The sequence below is a fragment of the Nicotiana tabacum genome, chromosome 22, assembly GCF_000715075.1.
Source record: "Nicotiana tabacum cultivar K326 chromosome 22, ASM71507v2, whole genome shotgun sequence".
Lineage (NCBI taxonomy): Eukaryota > Viridiplantae > Streptophyta > Magnoliopsida > Solanales > Solanaceae > Nicotiana > Nicotiana tabacum.
Window position 1 is genome coordinate 173,716,289 of NC_134101.1, and position 11,721 is coordinate 173,728,009.

The 11,721-nt window shown below is 33.7% G+C and overlaps 1 protein-coding gene across 1 annotated transcript; it reads right to left on the reverse strand.

The window, feature by feature from the left end:
• Nucleotides 1-294: 294 nt before the first annotated feature.
• LOC107830610 (tetraspanin-20) lies at nucleotides 295-4,075 on the reverse strand. Its single transcript, XM_016658229.2, has 6 exons — nucleotides 3,630-4,075; nucleotides 3,457-3,556; nucleotides 2,557-2,637; nucleotides 2,349-2,453; nucleotides 1,564-1,767; nucleotides 295-675 (listed from the first exon to the last, which is right to left on the reverse strand). The coding sequence occupies exons 1-6, from the start codon at nucleotides 3,839-3,841 to the stop codon at nucleotides 622-624; spliced, it is 756 nt and encodes a 251-aa protein (XP_016513715.2). The 5' UTR covers nucleotides 3,842-4,075; the 3' UTR covers nucleotides 295-621.
• Between the last annotated feature and the right edge of the window lie 7,646 nt (nucleotides 4,076-11,721).

An 11,721-nucleotide genomic window follows, 5' to 3' on the forward strand; every position in this document is an offset into this window, starting at 1 on the left:
AAACGAGATCAATCATCAAAGTCGGAATCACAATTTTACAACTGTTTTTTCGATTACTTCCTCGCAGGTTTTCTGAGGACGAGTGTGTATATGGTTAGTATAGAAAATTAAATTGTATTTTGCTTCCTTACTACCATGTGAAAAAACGATTAAAATGTCAAAAACAAAACAAAACAAGACGTTGCTCCAACTGAATTCAGATTAGTGATATTTAGAGTAGAAAAATAAGCGTATCACCCTGGCTTGAAAAAACATATGCACGAGTCTCTCACACAATTGTTGCTACATTTAGGATTGGAAAGAGATCAAATTTCAGTGACTCGAACTAAAAGTTCAAACTGGTGAAGTGTCAGTTTCTCAATAAAAGCAACAACACAATGTACTTAAATACGCCCTATTAACAAGCATGATACATACATACTTCTCCACATTCTAGCTTTGCAATATCTAAATCTGTATCCTTTCTGCAGACATATGTACACTTCTTTTACATAATAAACAGAAAAGAAAAGAAAGGTCCAAAATTATGGAACACAATCACAGATCAAATCTTCATACTGGAGATACGTTGCTAAGTTCTCTGCTCCATGAGATTCAGCATCGTCTCTTTTTTGATTGTCCTCATGATGGGTTTTGGTTTGGTATATGATGCCTAGCCTCTCCATCCAAATGATACTGGAAGTCAAATGTCAAAATGTTTCAGAAATATAGATTGGTCTAGTGACAGCAATAACTACAGAGTGAAACAGTTGAATCTTCATAACCAGCCTTGTCCCACATAAGAAACCACGTAACAACCGTCTTGAAGAAAGCAGAAAATTTTCAAATAAAGGATTCAGCTTGCCACAAATCAACCTAAGTTCACATGTTCCAATATTAAGGATCTCATTTATTCTTCAAAACAGAAGTAAGACAAAGGGCACAAAGTGGATAATTGGACCACATACTGCTTTTGCCAAGAGGAGGACCACACAATCATAAGTTGCACATGTTGAAGGGAATATTGCTCAACCACATCTAACTGCAGACTATAATCGTATAATATGTCCAAAAATCTGCCAAACTACCTAACTAAATCTGCAGGTCCCGTATATGTTTGTAGCAAAAGCATCTCTTGTCATACAAGCAAAAAACTAAAAAGTCAATATGATATGACATGATAATTTAAAGTGCACATTAACTGATATTAAAGCCCTTACGAACTCTCAAAACCACCACAAACTACCAACATGACATGATAAGGTGATCTCTTCCGTGAAATCAATATTAATTATCATGTGCCAGACCAAACTCTTCAACACCCTCAAAAAACAGGTAAAAACAGAACAGAAGCAAGCCTGACATTCGCCTATTAGGGTTCCACCCACGGAGTGCAACCTTTTCTAGACACATCGATTCACAAACAAAAAAAAACTACTTTTAAACCTCGAAGCCTAGAACTTATTTGACCAGACATAAGTTACTAAGCAAATTAAGATGCCCGCCTAAGTGTTACCCTTTAAAATATTCCGTTACAAATGAATGGAAGATGACTCACATATATTATACACCTATAAAACATACCTTTTCCTTCATCCGTGAACTCCAGATGTCAGAATGGCCAACCTTCGCATCTGCTTTAGCTAAACCAGATGTTTGGCTTAAACGTGGATCAAGCAGTGGCTCCCTTGTCCTTCCAATAACATCATAATCTCTCTCCATATCATGGTTTATACTATGATCACAAAGCAAAGCTCTGAGAACAATTGCGAGAAGTAAGGAGGATGCCTGGAAACGATGGTAACAATAAGAGTTTAGCACAACATGGACATAGACCAACCAAAAGGTTAGAAGGTATTTTTCAACATTACACCAATCATAAGAGGCCAGGCCAAAAACCACATGTGGCCTCGCCTTATATTGTATTTGTATTTCCATGTTTTCATTCTTTTCCACCACTCATGCTTAAGTTGATAACATACGAATTTCAGAATGTATCATACAAAAAGAGGAGTATTTACCAGAGAGTTTCACACTCTTGCCCAGTATTAAAGAAATCATACAATCTGTAGAGCCCCCGCCAGATTATTTTATTTCCTTTCCTAGTCCCTCTGTCAAATTTAGATGCCCCTTTCTCAAAATGCAAAGTTTCTCCAGATAAATATAACATCCTGAATGTTAACTTACGGTTTCAACAGTCACAATCCACATTCTAGCTATATCAAAACATGTCTTCAAATAACTTACACACTAGTAAATCCAAACTTTAGACACTTATGAGAAGCGTCACCTAATATGGATTAAGGGTATTCAAAACAAACAAGGAATCACAAAATCTTACAAGACCTTCATGTTCAAAGAAAACCTGCCTGAATTATAATGACAGCAATGCCAATCCACTTGCAAACATCCATATTTTGTACAATAAAGGTGCGCAGGCTGTGTAGTTCTCCAGTTGGGTCCCTTGGAAGATCCTAGGAAGAGAGTAAGCAGGTGTCCTAATTTGAACTTTTAACAGGTAAACTAGGATAGAACCTCCAAACCCTGAAAAGAGCAAATCTGAAACAAAAGGTTTACCTTCTCCCATTGACGATCAAGTGCAATAAATACAACCAGACTTATTTCCACGAGCACAAAAGCCGTCATAAGAAGAGAGTACTAGTATTTTTAAGTAGTCAAGGCTAACAGTCAATCAGTAATAGCTGTTTATATCAATTCATCAATTATCACTTAATTCAAGATATGAAACTGGCAATGAGAAGATATATAATGATGTGCAGTGAAAAACCTTTTATTTTATTTTGTTTTTCATTTTTCATTTGGTCACTGTATGAAGCTGGAAGACAACACGACATACTAGAAGTTAGGAAACAAACTTCACGATTATCATATTATTTACCTCCAGTGGGTCTACCAATAAGCTTTTCCCTAAAGACTGATTCAAGTTCCTTTCCTTCAAATAATAAGGTAAAGGAAAGCTTTTGGTGTGAGTTTATTCAATGCCCTTCCCTCTTGATTTGTTTTCTGAAGCAAGCATACAACATCAACAAACCAAGCTAAAGAAATTTTAACAGTAAGTGAGAAATCAGAAATTCCTGCAATAGTTAGAACTGACAACCCAACAGCTCTATTTACAGATATCACATTATACATTTAAATGATTCACGCTTTAGTTTTCTATTTTTGCAAAAATTATACCTTTCATCATATCCCCTACTGAATTAGACTTGAGGCATAGTTGGTTGTGTATCGACTGATTGATTGATCCCTTTCATCATATACTCTGAGGCAACATATAAACATATTAATAGACAGCAACCCTAACAGAGCTGAATGTGCTTACTTTACACTTCTAGGTAGTTTATCATTTTCCTTATTAAGCATTCTAGACAACAACTTAACAGCCATTATATATACATAATATAGCAGAAACATAAACAAAGGAAGCAGTAAAACAAAAAAGACAAAGAAGGATACAAAGCAAAGGAAACATCCATTAACAGCTTCAGCACCAACATGCCCGATACAAGTGATACAACATAAAATTACACCAATTCCCATGAATGCATATATAAACCTGAACAAACAAACATAGCAACATGTCAATAACTAATCATATCGCCAAAAAAAAAAAACGAAAAGAACAATACCATGGAGCTGTAAGCGAATGTTTATTCAACACAATTAAGCCGAAATTGGAGAATTCGGAGTCAGGATTAGGAGGAAGAAAATTATTGTGGTGTTGCCAATGGTTAAGCATATAAGCAGAGTAAATAATAATGGAGACACCAATGAAGGTTTGTAAGAAATTGAGGAATTTCAGCAAAAATGCTATGAAACCCTGACAACATGGTGTTCGCATTCTGAGATTTTTCTTCTATGATTCTACACAGAAAACCCTAATAATTTTCTCAAAACGATTGAAGAATTGAGCTCTACGATCTATTCCTGTTTCTGTATATTTTTGGTCAAGCAAAAACTGTGTGGATGATGATGATGATTGAGCTGGCAAAACCTTCTTTGTTTTTTACTTTTTGTTTCTTTCTTTTCAGGGAAGCAAAATAAATAATTGGACGGTATATTTTAGTTGTGTTGGACATTGGGCTAGTGTTTCCAAACTATATTATTTATTGGGAACTTTACACCGTGTACCTACTTTCAAAAGCACTTAATACAATATACCGTTAAAATAGCACTGTTCAACCAGTTTTTGGATTGGTCATTTAAAAATAGCGAGCGTTTACCAAGTCAATAAAAAATAGCCACTATTTTGCTGCAACAAAGACCGATCCAGCATAATATACTGGAGTTCGGTGCACCTATGTATGAACTAGCACCGATGCTCCAAACTCCAGTATATTATGTTGGACCGGTATATTATACTGGAGTTTGGAGCACTTGTTTATGAACGAGCACCGGTGCTCCAAACTCCAGTATATTATGCTGGATCGGAATACTCCAGTATATTATGCTGGAGTATTTTTTCGAATTTTGAACAGTGTTTTCGTTCAAATTTATCTTTACATGAAAAGCGACTAAATTTCGATTACTTTTGAAATTATGGCTATTTTTGAATAAATATTTATAAATCTGGCTATTTTTTAATTTCTCCCCAATATACTTCAATTATAAAATTATATATAGTACACATCAATTAATTACCTTACATATCCATTTAGTCAAAAGAACAATAACTACCATATAAATTTACTCCCTAATTAAAAGAAAGTATCGATCTATATGAAGCAAATCCACTCCATCCGTTTAAACTTTAGACCAAAATTAAAGAATAAAATCCCTTTAAACAAAGCCTTTTCTTATGAGAACCACTGTCCTTATTTTCTTTTATACAATAAACAATTATTTAGTAAAATATTCATTGTATACTAGTATTATATATAGCATGTTAATATTGTAAGTAAAATAAAATACACACAATAAATAAAAATAAAGATATATTTGGTTTGGATACTTTTTCAAATTAGAATATTGTGGTATGTTTAGTTTGAATAATATATTTTAAATTAGAATATTATAGGTATATTCGATTTGAATATCGTATTTCAAATTAAAATATTATATACTAGTATTATATATAGCATGCTAATATTACAAGTAAAATAAATTATACACAACAAATAAAAATAAAGGTATATTTGATTTGAATTTTATATTCCAAATTAGAATATTGCCGTATGTTTGTTTGAATATGTAATGTTTGGTTTGAATATGGATCTTAAATTAGAATATTGTGATGTGTTTGGTATAAATATTGTATTCTTTATTAGAATTTGGTGTGTTGGTTTGAATTATATATTCTTCATTAAACTATTGTAATTTGGTATACTTGGTTTGAATATTATATTTTAAATTAGAATCTTGTAGTATGTTTGATTTGAATACTATATTGCGGTATGTTCGATTTGAATATTGTATTCCAAATTAGAATATTATGGTATGTTCGATTTGAATATTGTATTCCAAATTAGAATATGTGATTTGTTTGATTCGAACATTATACTCTTTATTAGGATATTGCGGTGTATTGATTTGAATAGTATGTTCTAGTATTTTATTTTAATTTAATATTGTATCCCAAGTTAAAATATTTTCACCTTATTTTTGTTTTTCTTTTGATTTAGATGTAAGGGAAAAAAACTGACGAAGGACTTAGAGAAATTATTGGGGTGTGAACTTTTTGGTCAGAAGGTAAGTATAATCCCATTCTTTAAAACGTGAGATGATGGAGTGTTTTAAGGGAGTAAGAGATAATTTAGTTCCTTAAAATGTGGGATTTGTTTAATGGTATATAATAATATTAAAGATTTAAAAAGTAAATAAAGTTTTATAAAATAGGTTACAAGGTAAAATAAATATTTTAAATATATTTGAAGTTAATTGGTGTTTCTCATGGGTATACCGTGTAAATTTCCCTTATTTATTCAAGTAAGTGATATATACTCGATTTCGGGGTTACAATTATGCTTATATTTGCATTACACAAAAAAGTTGTGATTTTTTCACTTTGGAATACACTTCAAATATCGTCTCTACATTCCAAAAATTCAGAGTCTGAAGTAAAAAAAATTCATGAGAGTTATCACGTTTGACAATGCAAACTTTAGATGCAAAGCTATAGTTTGGGCAATGTTCACGTCTGAAGTTCTTTCTCTATTCTAAATAAGCTCAAATTTGAAACATAACTTTCAAATATCATAAAAAATAAACCCCAATGATCAATTAGTCAAAATAATAATAAAACTAACAGACTAATTTTGCAACTAAAAAGAAAAAGGAGAAGAAATCCTAAGAAGTAACAAAAAAAAGAAGAAGAAGGAACACCATAGCAACTCACTACCATTAAAAAATCTTAAAACCATCTCAAAAATACCATATAAATTTAGGCAAAATACGTAGTTTACCCATCCACCTTGCACCCAAATCTCTGTTACACACCTGTTGACCACAGGTTTAATGTTACATACCAAATTTTTCCAAAGTGTGTCAATGACACACCACTTTTGACCAGCCTCTCGGATGTGTGAAACACGAACAATGCAGCGGCGTGAAAAGTTAATTTTTCCTCACCTGACAAATATCAACGGCTACTTACTGGAATCGGGCCCATTTTTCTTCTTTTTCTTCTTCTTCTTCTTCTTCTTCTTCTTCTTCTTCTTCTTCTTCTTCTTCTTCTTCACCCCCTATATTAAAAGCTATTTGGCAGCCATTTTTCTCTCTCTCAACCCCCATCTTCACCTTCCATATCTAATATTTTCAAGCTCATTATATTTGTTAAATTAAAGTGCAATTCATAAGGTAAGATAATTATTCTTCTGTGAATTCACGTTTTAGGGTTCATATTAAATAGAGAATTCGGGTCCATTTTGTCAATGTGGAAATGTAGCTGAACTAGTAATTTCATGGAGCACAAACAACCTTTGTCGTTGATTCTACGACCGTAAAAATTACGAGGTAGGCTTAGATTGTTATAATCGTTATTTCAAGATTTAATAAGCTTCATTTTAATTTTTTTTGAATTTGTAGAAAGATAAAAAAAAACTAGGTGTAAGTATTTCGCATGGTTCGATCCCCCGACTCATTAACACTTGAAGCCAGTGATTTTGGGTCTACTTAGGAAGAAGAAGCAGTTTGAAGCGCATTTGCAGGAATCCGGAAAACAGAGGAATTGGAGGAGACTCTTTCTTTTCTTCTTCTGATTTTAGGATTAATCATCCTTAAGACCATTGTATTTGGTAGTTTCGAGTACTTCTATATAGTGTAATGATATTCCCTTGTATTGGGTATTCATGTATTTGGCTGATTGAAGTTGTTGTTGTCGATGAGGTTTATCCCCTATTTTATTAGAGCTGTATTGAAGCTTTGTGTTGTGTTCCTATTTAGCTCATTGAAGTTGTTGGTTTCTCTTGTGTTATGTTCCTATTTAGCTTTGGTAACCAAACATAGTAATGCAGCTTTTGTATAACCAAAGTATACCAGTATAAAAAGAAGACCTAAATATACTTTATTCTACAAAATAAGTGTTCATTAGGAGACACTAAAACGGTTAAGCAACACTTAACAGAACATACCACTTGGTTGTCCATAGCAACACTTTACAAAATATAGCACTTGGTTGTCCATAACAACATTTTGTAAAACATAGCACTTGTTGCCTATAGCAACACTTTACAAAACATAATGTCTTATTGTCCATAGCAACACTTAACAAAACATAAAGCTTAAACTACAAACAAAATCTTCATTTCTTTTTCTGCTTCTTCATTTGTTGAGATGATGAACTAGCTTGACTAAGATTGTGTTGTGATGTTGCAACTCTTTGAAGTTGTCTTGTGCTTATGGCTTTCTTGCCCATCCACCTCAAGCCGACACTTCTTGGTTGGTAAGCACATTCCTCCCCTATAGACCTCTTGTCTTAGTTCCGGTGCTAATGACCCTTGGATTTTGTCCTCCACTCTGCTAAAGTACAGTATATTTAGTCACAACATTAGATACATTAGCAGAAAGATACACTAATTATAGCTTTAATTAGTTCACTTACAATAAAAGAAGTAAACACATTGCTTGCTTGAAACAACCCAATTCCACTGCCTCTACCCCTTCCAATCCCTCTGCCTCTTGTAGAAACTCTTCTACCTCTTACTGATTGTGAACTAAATATTGTAGTAGTAATAGTTCCTCTTCCCCTTCCTCTTCCTCTTCCTCTTCCACTACCTCTTCCTCAACCTCTTTTAGCAGCAGATGAAGGTGTACCAGTTGGTACAACATTTCCAACAGCAGTTGTTTTATTGGGGCATCCCCTCTTGTTGTATCCACACACACCACATAAGGAACAAGCCATCTCCATACCTCTCCTTGAAAGCTTCCCAGATTTTGGATGTTCAGTTTCTTCTCTTTTCCTATTTTTTTTGTCTGTCAGGCATCTTTCTAATAGGGGAGGTTCAATTACGGTGGCCTGAAGATGCCCACTATTTCATACAAGGCACAGACTGGATAAAATATTGAATAAGCCTTCAAGTAAGTGAACTTGCGATACCAATGTGCAATGTGGTGAATAGGTTTCATGTCCTTGAAATGCATGCTAGTAATTGCATGACAACATGGGATACCTTTTAATTGCCAAACTCTACAACTACAGGTCATATTCACTAAGGATACCACATGCTTGTACTTAGGATCTTCAATCTCATAGCTTGTTTCACCATTCCATCTTGGAGTACACTTCATAATCTTTGCTAAATTATCCAGTAAACCTTCATTACAATTGGGGAGATATCACATATCCATGTCTCACAGAACTCCCTCATATTACCTATCCTAATCATCAACTTAATTCTGATTTCCTCTAACATTATGATGATTGCCTTGTGTCTCTCAGCCAGAATCCAGGAATTGAAAGTCTCCCACATGTTGTTGTCAATAATATCTCCTATCACAAATGAAATAAGCTCTACACCAGGTTTCTTTTCTGTAGTGGAGTAAGTTTTTACATATTCCATCCCCAAGCTTGTCTAGCATATCAAGTTGGTCATTCAATTCTGCAATACTAGAAGCTCTTGCACATCTCCAGAAAGTACTTCTCCTCTCCAATCGTCTCCACTCTTTTGACCAGTTTGCAAGGATGTGCCTAGCACACATCTTGTATTCACACTCAGGCAACAAATCCTCGACAACAATAATTAAACCTTAAAGCATTTAAAAAAATTATTACTGAAGCAGAACAGTTACTGCAAAAAAAATGCTATGAAGCAAATGATGTGAAGGAAAAAATAGTTACTTGAAAAAAAGGAAAATATTATCTTCTGCATATCAGACATAATTGTAAGGTCTTTACCATCTTCTAAGCTCAAATTTTCACTCAAATACTTCAGAAATCACGTCCATGTAAAGGTGTTCTCTACCTCTACAACTGCCCATGCAAATGGAAACATCTTATTGTTTCCATCTTTGAAGACAACTACAACAAGTTATCCCTTGCAAACTCCTTTCAAGAAATATCCATCAAGACCAATAATTTTTCTGCATCCTTCAAGCTAACCCTTTTTCATGGCATGTAAACAAATATAGATTTTAGACATACCAGTTTTCCATCACATTGATCTTCTGTTTTCATCACACATGTACTCCCAAGATTGGTCTGCAAAATCATATCTATGTGGTCATCAAGTCTTTTGAACTCTTGATGCACATCACCAATGATTTCTTTCAGTATCTTAGCTCTAGCCCTATGGGCAGTTGATCTCCCTACATAGAGGTCCAGTTCTTGCTTTATCAACTTTCTCAACTCCCAAACTTTCATACCTGGCTGTGATATAATTCTGCTTTTGCATTTTTTTGCAAGACATCTTGAATTACACAACTTGTTCTTGTTAGTTGTATAACACTTGTGCACTGGATTATATTTTTTCACCTTAAAATTATTGGATCTGCCATCTTTACTAGCTGCTAGAAGCCATCCACATTTAGGTACCATGCATTTTACCCTCACCCTATGTGGCTTATTTATGTAGTTCTTAATCTACACCCTTTTTTGAATTGCATATTTGGTGACTGCTTCCCAGAACTCATCAGCATTTTCAAATATCAATCCTAACTCCCAAGTTATTTTCTTGGCAGTAGGATCAAAGATAAATCTCTTCTTTTTCTGGTTTTTCCTCCATTTTCCTATTATGTTCTTCACCATCTTCACCTTTCACATATGAAGCAAAGCTTTCAGCATCTGAAGAACCAAAGTGTGGTTCATGAGTCCCAATTAGACCTTCATACCTATTTTACTTACTACCAGTATGCAAATCATCAAACCCAATGTCTACACCTGCTTTATCTATGTTTATATCATCCATCCCTTTAGGCTTTTCACTTTTTTTTTTCTCGTGCTTCTCTTCACTTTCTCTCTACCTTCACCAAACTCCTCATGGATATCATCATTGTCATCGGGATTTAGGGGTGTGCATTCGATTTATCGATTCAATTTTGACCCTTATCGATAATTACTTATCAATTATCGATTTGTACATATGCTTATCGTTATCGTTTCAATAAGGTTTCGATTTTTTCAATTTCGATTTATCGATTTTTGGGGCTTATCGATCCGGTTATCGATTACACCAATAAGAAAATTTGTGGGATTCCACAGAAAGTATATCGCTATAAATATGCCTAACTAATATGGACAAAAAGAAGCTAAAATAAGACGAACACCATTTATAACATAAAAATTGTGTCAACAAGCACATGCAACGAAACTAAAGTAAGGGATCAAATGTATGTCACCAACACTCCAACGGTATAAAAAAATAAAAATATCATCACGGCTAATTCTATTTTCCATTAATTTGAACTTCATTTCCTGAAGCTTTAAATATGATCATTCCTTAAATGTGGCATCCCTTGCTGAAAGTCCTAACCTTTAAACCTGGAAGAAATTAAGAAAAATATTAAGAACTTTGTAATACATCACATTCTTTTACAAGTATATTATTTAAAATGGAGAACTTACATAACAGCTAACAAACTCTAGCAAACATCGTCGATGAAAGCTTCTTTGCCAAGATTAGTAAAATCTAATAAGAATATATATTAACAAGTCAAGCAATTAATATATTATTTAACTATCTTAAGCAATACAATAAAATTAATTAAAATATACATACCTTCCTCGATTAACAACATCTTGTACTGAACCCAAAAACCTCAATTTCACTTTCTTTCTTTTCTTCTTATTCTCGTTGATCATCATCGATTCGGAAATATGACTGGCTAATTCCTCACGAGCTTCAGTTTTGGACGTAACAGAATTGTTGTTCGTTATTTCTATTTCTTCTGGAATTCCATGCTTATTATAATAGCACCGGTCTCCAATAAGGCCGGACTCGAGTGAATTTCCATTGGTTAGCATCATAATAGGGTTAGGGAATTAGGGTAAAGAAAATGGTATTATAGAATAAGGGTATATTTATTTTTCTAGTATATCTTATCGGTTTATCGATAACCGATAACTGAAGAGGACAAAATCGAAATCGATAACTCGATAAGGAAAATTCCAAAATCAAAATCGATAAATCGATAACAAATAATCGATTCGATTTATCGATAAACCGATTCGAATGCACACTCCTAATAAGGAACATTCAAGTCAACTTCATCAGAACTATCAGAAGTCCAGTCTATGTCATCTTCTCCTTCATTCCCAGCAACATCAGAAGCAGTAGCATCAAAAGCAGT

What these genes read in the sequence shown, in the direction of transcription:
- LOC107830610 (XM_016658229.2), bottom strand. Translation starts at nt 3,841, where the DNA reads ATGCGAACACCATGTTGTCAGGGTTTCATAGCATTTTTGCTGAAATTC. An exon ending in ATGGATGTTTCCTTTGCTTT is followed by an intron (nt 2,638 to 3,456) that starts GTATCCTTCTTT and finishes TAAAAATACTAG; the next exon opens with TACTCTCTTCTTATGACGGC. An exon ending in TTGATCGTCAATGGGAGAAG is followed by an intron (nt 2,454 to 2,556) that starts GTAAACCTTTTG and finishes CTCTCTTCCTAG; the next exon opens with GATCTTCCAAGGGACCCAAC.